Raw genomic sequence first — 17,424 nt, forward strand, 5'->3', positions numbered from 1 at the left:
AGCTCCCCATTTGATTATTTTTCTGATTTAAAAGATGGAAATCTTTTTTTGCTCCTCTTCAATCTCACACATCAAAGTCCCATGCCATTCCCCTCAGTCTGAGAGTTGCATCCTTCCTCTGAAAAAAAACGCCTATTGGCTCTTTTCTCTGAGATTGCCCCTAAATAAAAGCGTCCAATGACGTGCAGGGGTAAAAAAAAAAGGAGGGATGGGGTGTGTGTGTGTGTGTGTGTGTGTGTGTGTGTGTGTGTGTGTGTGTGTGTGTGCGTGTGTGTGTGTGTTGGGGGGGGGGTAACAGATTTCTCAAATTCACAAAGCTTCGCTCAAACACAACTGCAGTTTATTGCACTTTTGTTTTTTTTTTTGACCAATAGCAGCCTCGCCTTCTGCCCCTCAACCCCCCATCACCTACCTCTCCTGCCCCCTCCTCCCTCCTCGAACTGCCCTCTCCGTGCACGCGCGTGCACCCCCCCCAACCTCTCCCGCCCCCCCCACCCCCCCCCACCCCGGTCGCGAGGAGGAGGAGGAGGAGGATGTGGCGCGCGGAGGGGAAATGGCTGCCGAAAACAAGCCGGAAGGTAAGAGAGAAATAACAGGATTATTATTATTATTATTCCTGTTTTCCGAGAGTTGTTTTTGACCGCGTCTGGTTCTGTGAGCCGTAAGGATGCGGATGAAAGCGGGGACGGAGTGCGAGCGCCAGTGACACCGGAACCAGAGACATTTTTCCTCTCTCCATCTCGTGTTTATCACGAAATAGCTGATGAGATTACAAGCCCAGCTAGCTAGCCGTCTCTGAGAAGACAGTTTGGATTAGGAAAAAAAATAACCCGACCCGAGTTGGCCAATCTGGAGGGGATTTGATTCTGTGTGTGTGTGTGTGTGTGTGTTTTTCTGTGTAGCTTTTCCTCGCTGACATTATTGGCTTCGTTAGAGGGACGGCAATGTTTTCCTAACTGAGGCTGAGCTCATAAGCAGCCCAAATAGGGCTCTCTCTCTCTCTCTCTCTCTCTCTCTCTCTCTCGCTCGCTCTCTCTCTCTCTCTCTCTCTCTCTCCGTGTGCGAAAATTAACCTTGCTAATGATGTGAAGTGGGATTCCTCCACACCGCTAACCCTCCCTTTTTTTCTTTTTTAACGTACAAACTGAAGGAATCGGAAAAGTCAGAAAAGCGAGAAACTCTTTTATTTTTTTCTTTCCCAGCGCGTCGCTGTTTATAAAGTCAAACGCGAGAATAACGTAACGTCGCGTTAGCTACGCTTCGGACAGCGATGCTCTAAAACGTGATTGATTTTTTTTTACTCTTTTTTATTTCCACCCACAGAGCCGTGGCTAAACACGGCAGCCAGTCGAGGAGCTTCCATCGTGTCGATCTTTTCTCCGTTTTCTTCATTTTTTGACGCCTTTTACGGCGTTTTAAATTGTGAAACTATCAGCAGTTTGGCTCGCGGAGCCGTTGCTTAGGCTACAGCGAGAGACCGTTGTGCACGCGCGCGCTTTCCTCTCCTCTGGAATTCCACTAAGGCAGCAAAATGAAAGGTAACGTTAACTGTTTACGCTAATTTCTCCTAAAAAACGGTCAAAATTAACCTACAGCTGATGTAAAGGGGGCGACTGAGGGTACAGAGATGAGGAATAGGGAACGAACTCCGGTGTGTTTTAATCTACTTAGGTCTGAGGAAGGGTTTTAAAGGCAGTTTAAAGTGGGATAAAGGCTAAATGTTGGCAGTGTAAACAAACATGCCAGCGTTAGGTTGGCTACCTTGTGGTATTAACTACGTTAGCCCTGGAAATCCCTTACTGAGCGATTTATTTTTATTTAAGTCATTTTTTTCTCTCCTGTATGAGCTCATGCTATTTTGTGACTGTATCTTTATGATAACAGCTGCTTATAGTCCGTACAGATAACTTTTGGACGGGGCTTCTAGCTATTCTTGCTTGTTTATGTCAATAAAAAAAGAATTTGGGAGAATTAGACCAACGTTAATGGTGTTTGATTGAAACGACCACGAGATGGAGACAGAGAAAACGTTCAATTTAGCTCCTTCATGGACTAAAAAAAAAGGAGACATTTTATTATAATATAGTGAACTTGTGTTTAACAGACGTGGGGAAGAAACAGCCCGTTCGTTTAGAGTAAGAACGTGACTGCATGAAATATGTGTGCTTTGACTTATTAGGATAGACTTAATGTTAAGTATACTATGGTGTGAGTAAGCACGGTTTCGGTGCTCACTACAACTTAGATTTTGTCATCGTTTAGTGCTTCATTCAGCTATTGTTAAAGGTGCCTCATACAACTTGTGCCTGCAAACTCCACCAGGAGGCGATATTGAGCTGCTAAACTTCATCTCCCATCTGGTCTACAGAAGGATAACTCAGCTTGTCTTCTAATTCTGTCAAAGTGACAATTCGGGGTTGTGTTTTGCATACTGCATGTTCGTCTTCTTCACGTATTATGTGTGGTTTGGGTTTAGTGGCACACTTCAGCGACAGACACAAAGAGGCATATTTGTTTAGTCCTTATGGCCTTAGGCTATTTACAGCATGGCAAGGCTTATTGTCAGGGCTTGGGGCTTGAGCGTGGTGAAAAGGCAGCCCGAGCGCTGAAGGCTGACTCGGCCAGAAACAGTTAAGGGAGAAAAAATAAACTTTAGAAGAATGACCAATAACGCCGGTGACACGTATACATTTATCTGGTGCTCAACCTGGATAATGGTGCCTTTCGTTTGCTGCGAATGTGCCTGTGGGAAAATGTGTCAGGATAATGTAGCCTAAAGAAAGTCGAGGAACAGTAGGATGCCGTGCTATTTTTACTGCGGAAAGCTGCCATATAGCAGCAGAGACCTCTTTTGACCCTCGCAGCCGGAAACTGTGTCACGCATTTGTATCCGTCAGTCCTTTGCTCTCTTTGGTTTCCTGGATCTCACAGTCCGGCTCTTTTTCTCACACAGGAAGCGTATTCTCCAGTGGTTCTCGCCAACAGTGGCAGGTTACATGCGAGGATGTGCTTGTACAGCATCCCCCTTCATCCCTTAGATGTTTTTAAGAGCTGTGTTCTGGGATGTATCATGGACAAAAAGACTCTACACTGCTTTTTTTCTGCCTCACCATTCCTTTTGGGCTCCAAACAGGCCGTCGGTATTGTACTGTCACGCTCCAGCACATGGCTTTTCCCACATGCTACAGGAGGGCTGAACAGTACATCATTCCTTAATCATTATTGTGACATCGGCCTTTGTAATACTGATATCGCAAAGCGTGCAAAATGTAAATGAGCTGCTAACTTGGCCTACAGTGATCAGGAAATTTTAACTGATTAAAATTCTTTTTTATTTTTTGTTCCTTCTTTTAATCCTCTTTTTCATTTTATACAACAAAGTATAAGCCTAACGCTTTTGATACTGGAGCTGAAGAAAGCTCAAGTTCAAATAAATAAACCGTAGGCCTACTCATTGCTGCCCTCTGAAAGTGCTATAGCACCAATCAGAAGTTAGAGCTTTCCATAAGACCCCAGATGTATTTCAGTAAGGGTGTGTTGGGACTGTGCAGGTTTGGTTGGCTTAAAACGAACGCTGGTGCTTTTCTGTTACTGCGGTTTAATAGAGCAAGTGAAAACGCCGCTATTCGAACTCTGGTGCGCACTAAATAGATGGGTTTGCATGTATTTGCTTTAAACCAGCAGATGAAAATGCACCCTGTTTGTTATGATGTAAACATAAGATTGCAGAAGTGAACAATTGTGGAAAATAAATGCGATCGGCTCAAATAATTGCGATCAGGCAATTATGTAATAATTGTGACAGGCCTGCCTCGAATCAGTGTGTAAGCTGTGAGTTCTGACCAATCACAGATGTTCTTTGGGTGTCTGGATGACTCAGGGCGTTTGCATAATACAACAAGCATGAATAACTGTCGTCAAAAATAATGCAGGCCAATCCTGAACCAATGTGTTTTCAGTATATTGGAAGGCATATCACAGTCGCAGTATGTAGCAATGTAACTACACTATGTAATTCTGTCCACATCAGCTCTAATCAGAATACTGAACTACTGCCTTCATTTCCACTCTAAACACAGCCTTTCCTTTGCTACAGTGATAATTAGCTCCATTTGGGAATAGTATGTAGCTTTATGACTGATTTTTGTTTGTCTAATATTGCAATATTTATTGCAACAACCTAAAATATCACAATGTGACTTTTATTCCCAGTATTGTTCAACCCTACGACACATAAACACCCATAGCCAGCTTCCCATGTGCTGGAAATGACGCTGGTTAACCCGTATATTTCCTGCACATCAAAGTCACGTTCCTCCGGATATCAGCAGGGTTAAATCTTAAGGCAATCGCTGTGGTGTAAAAATGAACTCCCAGGGGGAATTTGATCAGTGCTTGGCTTGATAAACAGCGACCGTTGTTGATAGCAAAACTTATCAGCTTCTCATCTCTCTGATATAACTGGAGCTGCCCCTCAGATTGTGCTGGGTGAATCAGCTATGCAATTTTGTTCAGCTAATTGAATTTAGTGAGGCTGCTATGGATTAAAAGATGGCTTCTCTCTCCCTCTCTCTTTCCCTTTCTCTCTCTCTTTCTCTTTTTTTTCACCTGCCTCTGAGAGCTTGTGTTAAAGAACTGATTTCATGGATTGATTCAGCCAACCAGAGGGAGAGGGCGCAGTAGAGCGGATCCAACAGACGCTCTGGACGTCGCTGTTAGAGGGCCAGCTTGTAAGAAATTGAATAGTGTGTTCAGCAGTGACCAGATAGGCAAACAAAAGAGGGAGAATGGAGTGCCAGAAAAGGGAATTGAACACAATAGCCACTGGCTAAAATCTGTCTGTGTCTTAAATTGCCCATAAAAGTTTTTGTTGGTTGTTAGTTTTGAAACTAGATTGCTCAGGAATCTTTGAAGACTTCTGTGTGCCTCAAAAGTGTGCACGTATACTGTCAAAAAAGGTTCTTGGATCTAAGAAAGAAACTTCAATTGGTATAGAATTTTCACTTTGTGTTAAAACTTTAAAAAGGTTGTTCACACTCACACACCTCACTTACAAACATGGTTCTTTTGGGAACCATAAGTGGCTCTTCTGTGGTGTAGCTCCAAAGAACCCTTTATTTTTTGCAGTATTCCACCTTGGAAAGGTGATTGTGATTTCTTTGGAAAGTTTAGATTGCCTGCGAGTCGTTTTTTTAAAGTTTTACATAAGCTGTTCCATTAGGAATAGTCCTTCTAGGTGGAGGTCTGATGTATAGCTCTTAGCCATCTGATCATTAATTTCCATGCATATGTAATAGGCTGATGATGGAGTGAAATCCTTTTGACTTTGGCACGATTCAAACAGCAACGCTAACATCAAGGGACGGAACCCACAAGTCATTCGCTACTGTCAGAACAAAACCTTGTATCTCCATTTTTGTCGTTTTTCAGTTTTTGACATAATTTGAAAGTATTCATTGTCCTTTACATTTTATGTAAATTTAATGATGAATGGACCAAAAGAATTGGGCCAGAAATTACTGGGCAAAAATTCTGGTTCCATGGACTTACATTAAAAGTAAAGCATGTTTTTGTCTTCTCCTGTAAAGTTATCATTTTGGAGACACAAGGTTTTGTTCTGACAACAGCGCATTGTGAATGACCCTCTGACCTTCAGTCTGTGCAAGAATCAAATAGTAGTCAGGCTTTGCTTGACCTAAAGAAGGCTACTATGGGTGTTGTTGTGCTGTTTTGGCAAATAACATCATGTCTCACTTGACTGGCATGCAGTAAATATGTTAAAACATGTTTGGAGTCTTTCAATAAAAAACATAGTGAAGCAGAATCTGTCCCTAGTCATTTTTAAAAGCAAACAAGAGAACCAAACGTCCGAGCCAAAGCAGAGCACAAAACGATGCATAAATCTGTTCATGTGCAAATATCAAGCTATCAGTATTCAGACGAGGGCGTTTGAATGTTGTTAGATTGAAAGTGTTGCATTCCAACTTTTCTATCACACAATCTTGCACATTTGCTGCCAAGGGTGCCTTTCTGATTCTGCTGTTTTTTTTGCTAAAGTTAAGCTGGCCTGAAATCAGTAGTTGTTTTGTGGTTAATGCTTAATAAAGGATTTGGGTAAGAGGTGGTCCTACATCAGTGTAAAAAAGGGCATGTTCTGCTAGACGCACTAAATAACAAAGCTAACAGAAAACTATCTTAAACCTTGTGTGGTGTTGATGTGTTTGTTATTCAGTGGTCTGGTGACCCACCGCATTATTGCTTTTAACATAACCATAACAATTTATGTAAAAATACCAGGTGTTTAAAATATCACAAGTGTCCAGCGTAGGGGTCTCCTTTAGCAGCTGTAGCCAGTCAGCAGCCTGTCCATGTTGTCCACCCTCACACACACACACACACACACACACACACACATGTACAAACACATACACACACACACACAGACACACACACACTAACAGCAGGCCATGTAGGAGGAGAACAGAGTGAAGGACACAGCACCTCCACACTTTTACTCCCCACAGGTTCATCCAACACCACATGTGTAATATAAATGTGTGGGGGGTGAACAGAGTGAAGACACTGAAAATGTGTTATTTTATATGTTCTTCACAGAAAATGAGCAAAGAACAAGGAATCTGAGGTTGAAATAATAATAAATCACAACATTTTTTCTTTTGGTAAACATTGAAAAAGGGTCCAACAGACCCCAACACCACACAAGGGGTTAAATAATTCCCAAGTAAATAAAATTCGCCATCATATATAACCTCTACTAGTGCTGTACCAGAGTCTTAATGTTTTAGTATTTTGGAAGCGAATCCACTTAGTTCCTTTCAAACATCATAAAGATGGTGGTGGTCTCCTCTAATATATTTGCCATAAGCTCAGGACACAAGTGTCAAACAAGTGAAATATTATATCCCTCAATGTGGTCCTTTAAGATTGGAATCAAAAACTTTGAGCAGAAAAAGAGGCATTTTCGGTAACAACACTGTAAACTAAGAAAGTAAAGGAGACTGTGTGTTTGTACATAGCAAACCTCCCCTCACTCTTCCTTCCCCGCTGTGCCCCCTGTAGGACTGAAGAGAATACGTAACCCAGATCGAATGTACAGAACTGCCGTTGGCTACGCCGGCCACGCTCCTCCTAAGGGTGTCAGCGATGACACAGACACCAACAGTAAGAGAGCTGGCTCACTTCCACATTGCATCCCTTAAAGCGACAGTTCAGATAAAAGTCAATTTTCAGCAGTTTTCCACTTACCCCAAATGTATTCGCTCAGCCGAGACATGTTTGGTGTCTGAAGTTTGCTTCGTTAATTTTGCACTGGAGCTATGAGGCTAATGTAGCTAAGAAGTAATGGGGGCTTATGACAATCAATTAGTGCCTAAATTATCACATACTCGCCTCAAACTGAGCTAGTAATCATTAATAGACTCCGTATGAGGTGTCTGAGACTGTATCACATACTGTAAAAGCATCTATAAAAGCAAAAGTATGTTGCATAGCTAAATACAGAAGTGAAGCCTGAATTATATATTGATAATCCATGTTATAAAGTGTCAGAGTTACATAACAACTCAATGCAGTTGGAGGCAAATCTGATGATTTAGGCATGTAGTTTGCATGGTGCTCATTGGTAGTTAGTCATAAGCTGTCGCTACGTTTTCACTGCATTAGCCTCGTAGATCCAGTGCAAAACTAAAGAAGCAAACTTGAGAAACAAAACATGTCATGGCTGATTGGCTACATTTAGGGTGAGGGAGTAACTGTAAATTAGATTTTTCTTGTCAGACTGTTGCTTTAAAATAACAGCCTGCTCCGCATTCATTTGCCCATTCACCCATTTGCTAATGCTCTCATTCTTACACTCTGATGTACTTCCATTGAGAAGTTGCTCTTGCACGTGGAGGGCGCTGAGTAAAAGTTTGCAAAAGTGCAGGTGTTTCTCTCAGGCAATATTGCGAAAAGCAAAATAATGGTATAACCACACTGACCGTCGCGCTAATTGTCTGGGAAAAAAAAGAAAAAAAGGAAAAAAATGTGTTTTTAACTGCAACAGGGTGGCACAGATGTAGGTCTAATACATTTCACTGAGGTCTAGTGTTTAGCTAACAGCATCAAAGCAATGAAACAAACTCCCCCATTATGCAGGAGCCTTGTTGAAAATAACCCCGCACTCTGTGGCTGGGTGACTTCTTTTTGGGGGGGTTGGTTGGAGGGGGGGTGGGGGGTAGTGAGACTGCTCTTGGTGGATCAGCTTTAAAAAAAGCAAGCGCCTCATTCTCATTCAGCTCCATTACAGATCATGTTTATTCATGCATGGCCACGCTGCTCCGGAACGCGTGGCATATTTTTGGAAGCAGCAGCTCATTGTCATGCCTAATCAACGCACAGCGCACTTTGAGCTGAGCCTAGGCGTCGGCCCGCGTGGGTGTGAGAGCGAGTGTGTTCTGCTGGAACGCAGAGACACCGGGAGGCCGCTGTGTTATGTCCCTCTGTTCTCTATCTCTCTCTCTCTCGTGCTCGCTCTACGTTCTTCTCACCACTTCTTTTTTTCTCCAGTTGTTCTCAGTGTTTTTACTGAGTGATCAAGACCCTTCCAAGAAGCCCTTAATGAACATACGCAGAAACTAGAGGTGCACTGAGTTAGCAATTTTATGGCCGATTCTGGTTTCTTTATAGCCCAAATTGGCTGATGCTCGATTGTTTGGCCGTTTTTTATTTTATTGTATTTCATTTATGTGTGTGTTTTTTGAAATACCCGAAGCTCATGCTTTGTAAGTTAAGCGAACCCATGAATCACAGTAATACAGTACTTTTTATTAACCAAAGTTACAATAAAATAACATTATTGGCTCTTTAATTGGCATTTGAAATTATTTAGGTAATGAAAACGCAACACAGATCGTACAAAATTAAATGAATAAATTTGCTGTTGCCGACTGCTTGTTCTGATCAGGCATCCCTGTCAGGAAATGCTGATTCTGTTGTGTTAAAGGTAATAGAAAGATTTTGGTATGTGCTACTAAATCAGCGTAAAAAAGCAACTTTTGTGACACGCTCTGAATAACAAGTAATTTTGAAATGATTTATATGTTGCCACAATATAAAAACTCTCCCTCTCTCTTGCTCTCTCTCTCACTCGCTGTCTCTGTCGCAACACTTCTTTTTGTCCTGTTTTTCTCTCATTGTTTTCACCAAAAGAATCAAGGCCCTTTCCAAGGTGCTTGCTCTCCATTGTTCTCACCTCTTCTTTTTTTTCCAGTTGTTCTCAGTGTTTTTACTGAGTGATCAAGACCAATTCAAAAGGCACTTGTTTAATGAACACCCAGAAAGGAGGTGCACTGAGTCAGGGATCTTTGTGGCCGATTTCCGTTTCTTTACACCCAAATTGGCCGATGCTCGATTGTTTGGCCGTTTTTTATTTTATTGTATTTCATTTATGTGTGTGTTTTTTGAAATACCCGAAGCTCACATTGTGTGAGTTAAGCAAACACATGAATCACAGTAACACCAGTACTTTTTATTAACCAAAGTTACAATATAAATAACATTATTGGCTCTTTAATTGGCCAACTCGGCATTTGAAATTATTTAGGTCATGAAAATGCAACACAGATCAGACAAAATTAAATTAATAAATTTGCTGTTGCCGACTGCTTGTTCTGATCAGGCATCCCTGTCAGAAAATGCTGATTCTGTTGTGTTAAAGGTAATAGAAAGATTTTGGTATATGCAACTAAATCAGCGTAAATAAGCAACTTTTGTGACACGCTCTGAATAACAAGTAATTTTGAAATGATTTCTATGTTGCCACATTATAAAAACTCATATGTCTCTGTGTTCTCTCTCTCTTGCTCTCTCTCTCTCCCTCGCTGTCTCTGTCTCAACACTCCTTTTTTCCCCTGTTTTTCTCTCATTGTTTTCACCAAGTGATCAAGGCCCTTTCCAAGAGGCACTTATTTAATGAACACACTCAGAAACTAGAGGTGCACTGAGTCAGGAATTTTAATGATGTCTTTATAGCCAAATTGGCCGATGCTCGATTGTTTGGCCGTTTTTTATTTTATTTTATTTTATTTTATTTATGTGTGTTTTTTGAGATACCCGAAGCTCACATTGTGTGAGTTAAGCGAACTCATGAATCACAGTAATACCAGTACTTTTTATTAGCCAAAGTTACAATATAAATAACATTATTGGCTCTTTAATTGGCCAACTCGGCATTTGAAATGATTTGCATCATGAAAATCAAATTCCAAAATCAAATTAATAAACTTGCCATTGCCGATTGCTTGTTCTAATCAGGCCTCTCTGTCGGAAACTGCTGATTCTGTTGTGTCAGTGCTGACGTTCAGCAGGCCTGAGATCAAATGTTTGTAAGTTGATATAAGGATTTTGGTATGTGGTCCTACGTCAGTGCAAAAAAGCAGCATTTGTGACATCCACGGAATAACAAAGAGCAGAAAACTGATTTCACATCTTAAGTAATTCTGAAATGATTACTACGTGGCCTCCGTATGAAAACTCATATGTCCCCGTGTTCTCTCCCTCTCTCTTGCTCTCTCTCTCTCTCCCTCGCTGTCTCTGTCTCAACACTTATTTTTTTCCCCTGTTTTTCTCTCATTGTTTTCACCAAGTGATCAAGGCCCTTTCCAAGAGGCACTTGTTTAATGAACACACTCAGACACTGTTGATTCTGTTGTTTCTGTGCTGAAGTTAAGCTAGTCTGAGATCGGTTGTTTCTTGGTTGATGGCTGATATAAAGATTTGAGTAGGAGGCTACGAGCTGGTCCTACATCGGTGTAAAAAAATGGCAGTTTCTGCCAGAAAAACAAAGATAGCATAGAACTAATGTCGTGTTTTCAGCCTTAGTTAATGCTCACCATTGTTTAAGAACTCTACAGGTGCTTAGTGCCGTATTGGAGTCTTGATGTTTTGGTGTTTTGGAAGAGAGTCTGCTCAGTTCCTTTGGGTGCATCATCAAGGTGGTCTACTCCTGTTCATTTTCAAGAATTCTTCTTTGGTAAGCTGTGTGGAATATTACTAAGATGCCATCATCTAAGAACTCTGCAGGTGCTTTTTGTTGTACCTCTGTGGTATGTCCCTCTATTTTCCCTCCTTTTTCTCCCCCTTTCTTTCTCTTGCTATCTCTGTCTCACTTCTTTTTTTCCAGGTGTTTTAACTGAGTGATCAAGACCGTTTCCAAGAGGCACTTGCTTAATGAACATGCTCAGAAACAGTGGATAAGTAATGGGGGTTCTGCTGCCCGGTTGTTGCAGGCTCGACAGTGTAATTAGCAGCTGGACAGATACATGCCTGCTCTGTTTTTTGCCCATGTTTGGCTGTTGGGGGGCTGAGCCGAGGCTAAGGCTTAGTAGCAGGGCTTCCAAACCAGCAGGATGTGGGTTTAAAGTCCACATAGAGATGCTGCAGTGTTTAGACTCTCATGGTGGAGTCATTTCTTTGTGTACTTACTGAAGATAATCCGTTGATTATGTGTTGATTGCCAGCACCATTGCATTGGTCTATGGGTCTTCTGCATATTTTTTTCTGAAATAGGAGCTGAATATGAACTGCTAATCCCTGGACATTTGTTGGAATATGTGGATGAAAGAGACTGGAGCCCCAGCCATCCTGTACATGGACCCCATTTCAGCCTGGTTCTTTGCTTTGTTGAACCAAGAAAAGCTGTGGAAGCCAACTGGGACAGAACCAGTGCGTCAGTGCGGGCTAATTGGGAAGAATCCTGGTCTTCTGTCCCCCTCCTTCTCCTGCTCTTTGCTCTTTTTACTCGACCAGTGGAAATCCCCAGACAAACTACACCCAGTTTTTAAAGCAGCCATGCTGCACCATCTTTTTGCAGTCACATTCTTTACATTTTTTGTCTGTATATGTGCTTTTAGTTTTTGCCAGACCTTCTCTCAGACCAGCATTATGCCATTAGACAGTAGACCAATCTTCTCCTCTCTGTGTTCATTTTTTCTATTATTCCCATATTTTCTGGGACAAGAGTCACAAGACGAGATGAAGTTGGCCCCCGGAGACTACGAGGAGAGTCAGCGCTTTTCTTACTTCAATGCAAGGATGACAGCACATTAATTTGCTCTTTCTTGTATCAAACCTAATATCCCATTTCTCCAATGTTTTATCAGCCATGGCTTTATTTTCAGAAATGCAATAGCAATTAAGAGCAAACTCTTCGCCTCAAAGATCGTAAAAATTGAGGAGAAAGATAGCATTAATTGAGATGCTGAGAATAATCAAAGGATTTATTCAGAGTGGAGAGAAACAAATGATAGGCCGAAGCGTTCTGCTCAAAGCTGGAGCGAAGGAATGGGCGGATAGCTAGGCTATGTTATGTTTCCAATCAAGGTTGAGGTTATCAGCTGCAACCTTCCGTAATAGGCTGACTTGAACCTTGCGAGGCTCTGGGCTTTTTCGACTGCCATTCCCATCTCTCGCTATCAAAACAGTTGGCGGCACGCAGTTGAATGTTAGGTGTGTAGTGACATCCTACATTGCTGAGGCTTGTGCTCTACCTAACAGTCCTGTTTCATCTCTGTTTTGTCACAGTGAACTCCTCTCTTTCACTTCACCCTACATTAAGTTGCAATCCAAGGCAAAAACACTAGTACTTCTTCGGCGTCTGTAGCGTATTCATGGTAGAGGAGGCCAATGTGATCCGACAGATTTTCCTCTATCCAAACAATGATATTATATCACAATACACACAATAACAACAACAGCAACAACAGTTAGAATATTAATAATAGCAATTAGAGTCATCACTGTTGATTGTGTTAGTAACTGAGGAATCGGCTGATGATTTTTGACACTTAATCGAATAATTACGTTTTAAAAAAAAGACTGAACAATGAAAATGGACCAATGAACATGGCTTTAAAGATTCCATAAGATGAACTAGAAAGTCTTTAATTTAAAGTATATCGCTGCTGTCTGAACAAAACCTCGTATCTCCAAAATGGTAACTTTACGAGGAAAAAGATACTTTACTTTTAATGTAGGTCAGTGGAACCAGACTTTTTTCCAAGTCATTTTGGGCCGTTTCTTTTGGTTCATTCATCATGAAAATTACACACAATGTAAAGGCCAACAGGCATTTTCAAAGCATTTAAGAAAAAGAAAAACGACAAAAATGGAGATACAAGATTTTGTTCCGACAGCAGTGATATATGTAAAAATATTATGTGGCATTAAATGTATATAAATGTGTGTGTCCATCAGGGTATAGCCTTGCTGTAAGAGAGATCAGTAGGAGAGTTTAAAAAATGCATTATCATGCAAATTGCCAAATAATCACTCTGATTAATTGAGAAGGTACATTTTAATGAGTGATTTTTAAATGAGGTGGTCTTGTTTCTAGTATGATTTTTATTATTATTACACTGCAAATACTTGTGTTATGTTTCGCTTTTTGTTGAGTAATAATTATTTAAGTTTCTCATGAATAATTTGTCTAGGGGGCGGGGCTTCTCACAGCATCCACAGTATGCTCCATATCTTGGGACAACATCACATTGTTATTCACTTTTATACGAGTGTACATCCTACCCCTAATTCATGGGTGTGATACATCTGTAAAAGAAGCAAACCTCTAGTTTTAAAGCAGGAATACATTATGTGTGACTGTCCAGGAAACAATCGGAGAGTGTCAGTAGGCCTGTGGTATGGAGCCAAGGCCTGTCATGAAACACTCTGATAGAAAGAGACTGAGGTAGAGATAGCAAGAGAGGAGAGGACAGATTGTTCACCAGGAGTCTAAAGTGCATTTGGTATGCATAGCTTAGCTCTTTATCCATTTGTATTCATACACTCATTTGCATGATTGAGTCCATGTGTATTTGAACATTCTCATACCCCCTGTTTTGTTTATGTCTCTGAATGCATCTGTTAGTGAATGCTGCTTGGATATATTTGTTTGTCTTATGTGTTCAAGTGTAAGAAGTGTCTCAGACCCATCCTTGCCCTTGTTCGCTCAAGTGAGCGCCATTTCTAGCTGGAATTAAGTTCAGAAACTGCTACAGTCTTATTAAGACATGCATTCATTTTCCTTTGAATTAAGTTATGTTCTTGCGTGTGTTCCCATGTGTAGGCCTGTGTGTACCTTCTGCAGCCGCCTTATAAAAGATTTTCTTTCATAGGCTGGCGCAATTAATTTTTGTGTTATTACCGGATATTCAATTAATACAAACTCGGCCTGTTACATCCCCAGTGCTTGCACAGTTAATGCCTTCGATTCAGTATCGCCCAGATTGGAGGCTGATTGGAGGTTTGAAACAAACATTGAACCAGTTATTCCAAGTTGGGCGCTGCATTTTGATGACGGCACCAGAGGAAAAGCTCCTAATTAAGACTTCTCCTACGGTGACGTGAGGTTTGTAGTATAGGATATTAAAGACGTTTTTAAAGTACAAACTTCCTAACACCGTCAGACAGATTCCTTCACTTAGATGACAATGGCATTCATTTCGCTTTAATGTGCAAAAAAACAAGCACAGCGAAACTTAGCATTTAAGCTCAGTGGCTGTAAACAAGATATTCATTGCCCGAATGCCAGATAGCTATCTGGCAAGTGATCTATTGAAAGACGCAGATGTGGTCGCTGATGGTAATGGAGGAGGGAGTCAATAAAGGAGCTGTATTATTACGGAGAACAATAGAGCAATCACCGCTTTGATTGGTATTGATCTTGGAGTGAGAGGGCGAACTGAAATTGAAACTGACCAGCATGACCTGAGGCACATTTGAATCAGAAAAGGGGTAAAACAGCATTCGAAATGATGTCATGGTTGTACCCGTGAGGACACAGGCCTTTAACTGCGCACCCACTTTAAAATAACACATCATTCTCAGTTAACTCGAAATGTGAATGAATGTCACTGCAATTCCCGTCGGGGAGGGCGAAAGATATCTATCATTTTCCCTTTCATTCTTTTAACTACATCCACGCTTCTTTACGGTCAAGCTGCCACCGTAACTTTGACGACATGGATTATTATCTGACAACTATGGCTCTCATTCAAGCGTGGCCCATCGTGATGGCTTTTGCATATGGCCTAGTCCCCAATAAAGCCGCCAATGTCAGGCTATATTCAACAGCCTTGCTCAAAATGCATATCGCAGTAGGCAATCTATGGTAAAGTAAAAAGAGAAAGAGTATCCCATCACCAAGGCACAAAGACAGGAGGACACTATCGATTTGAGATGTGTTTTTGTCAGCCCTCTTTATCCCTCTCTAAAACAAGCTTTGTTCTGCTCTCTGGAGTGGTGCCTGCTCAAGCCGCCATGACAGATACTGTAAAACAGCCGCACGCGGCCAAACCTTTTAAAGACCGGCCGATAAGCCCCAGATTAGCACCCAGATCCAGATGCTTTTCTAACCCTTAGAGGCCTGGAGGATGACCAGACCAAGGGCACCATATCTGTCCCTGCTGACTCTTCCCTTTACCCAAAGACGTGGGTACAGAATCGTCGTCACCTTCCATTTTCTTGGTTCCTCAGACAGCTCCGAGACTATTTCTAGCCAGGGACTCAATCCAAGCTGCATGACCTTGAAAGAATTCACTGCTAAATCAATTTGACTGACATAGTCCAAGTCTTTGAGTCGTTACTAATTCAATAGAAATTTCATTGTTCACAGCTTTGAAGAAAGTGTTTTTTATACAGTTCAGAATATACACTGAGTTGCCATTTTATTCTGTCCACCTACTTTATACCTGTATCCACTGGCCATTTTGACAGAAACACAAACTTTACTGACTGTAGCCCATCTGTTGCTGCACAGTTTATCAGCCCTGCTCTAATCTGGAAAGAGACCACCACAGGACCACTGGTGACCAGTTATTATTTGTGTGGTGGGTCATTCTCAGCACAGTAGGGATATTAACACAGTAGTAGCGTGATACTGTGGCTCACCACCCAAAAATATCCAGGAACAGTGGCCGGTCTGGCCAGAAAATTTGTAACTGATGAAGGGCTGGATGATGATGTACGAATTGTGCATGGAAATAGATGAGCTGTAGTTTCTAAATGTATATCTATAAAGCGTATGAGCAATGTAGGTGAGCCTAAAGCTTGTGTTTATTGTTTAGTGTTTATTTAATGGGGCAGATACATAAGCATAGGGAATTTTACAGGAGCAGTCTGACGCCACATATCATAACATTCATAGCTACACAGTAATTTGCAAAGTTTGTCCCTAGATCAGCCTTTAAAAACAGGTTTTAAGAAGACTTTATACAGGAGTACCACATTAGATGTCTTTTAAATACTTTATAAAACTTGCCTGTAAAATGATTCTATTCATGGATAACGGTTAAACTTTGAACATTAAAAATGGCCATTAAGTATAAGCTTTTTATTATCATTTTTATTTTTTCACTATGTAACGTACATATATGCAATACACAGGATATGGATAGAAATCAAAACACGAAACAACAAAACAGACCAAAAAATGGCATCTGGATACATTTATTGTATTTATTTATTTATTTATTGTAATGTATTTAAGGATGTAAATAACTGTTTTAATGTTTGGATTTTGTTAATCTTTGCAGCACTGCACTCTAGGCAGGCTAGGTTATGAAATTAAGCAATTCAGCAATTTAATTTTAGATTAATATTTGGTGCAAACTTGAGCTGCAATATGATTTTCTTTGTGGTTGTAAAGCTGGCCATCCGTAACCTTTTCTGAACTAATGAAATCTGTAAACTACAGGTATTTCACAACATTATTTATTAAGGGAGGTAGAGGGTCCAAGTGCTAGACCTCCTTTAGGGTCAAGCCCCAGCTTGATTTCACCCCTTACCCTTCTTGCCCTAGTCATTTGTCATTTGTGTTAGTGAAACCTCCCTGCTGGCATATTGCTGAGTTGCGTACAACTTATCAATAGCAGGCGGTAATTGTCAGGATGTTCAACCTTAATTCAGCTCGAAACCTTCCTTCTTTTCTTCATTCACACTACCTCTACCACTGCATTGTTTCCTTGTCACTGAATTATGGTAATATATGTGATAGGTGTTCAGTGGAATGAAAAATTACAGGATCTACAGTAGTGTGTGCATGCTCGCGCGTGTGTACTTGCATTATTGTCTGCCTGTCTCCATTTGCCTCACCCATAGATAACACATTGTGGGTGTGACTCACCAATGTCTGTATATTCACCTTTTGTCCTTTGGAAATTACCATATAGACAACTACACCACTGATTTTTATGCAACGTGCATGTCTCAGGGGAGGATGCGTAGGAGATGTCTAGCATGGAGGTTTCAATGTAGGCCCGAGTCCCGGGCCCCCGTAGAGTCCCACAACAACTAGAGGATGCTCTGCTCTCACGGCCTCGCTCATATCAAAGCTTCAGCCGCTCCCACTGAGAAAAAAAAAAAAAACAT

At 41.2% G+C, this 17,424-nt stretch overlaps 1 protein-coding gene across 1 annotated transcript in view; it reads left to right on the plus strand.

Moving 5' to 3' along the window:
- Positions 1 to 528: 528 nt before the first annotated feature.
- camta1b (calmodulin binding transcription activator 1b) overlaps positions 529 to 17,424 on the plus strand; it is a 433,402-nt gene continuing 416,506 nt past the window's right edge. Inside the window, 1 exon segment of the mRNA XM_036559246.1 lies at positions 529 to 578. Coding sequence (XP_036415139.1) covers positions 554 to 578 — 25 coding nt within the window. The 5' untranslated portion in view covers positions 529 to 553.

The sequence above is a fragment of the Colossoma macropomum genome, unplaced genomic scaffold, assembly GCF_904425465.1.
Source record: "Colossoma macropomum unplaced genomic scaffold, Colossoma_macropomum, whole genome shotgun sequence".
Taxonomy (NCBI): Eukaryota; Metazoa; Chordata; class Actinopteri; order Characiformes; family Serrasalmidae; genus Colossoma; species Colossoma macropomum.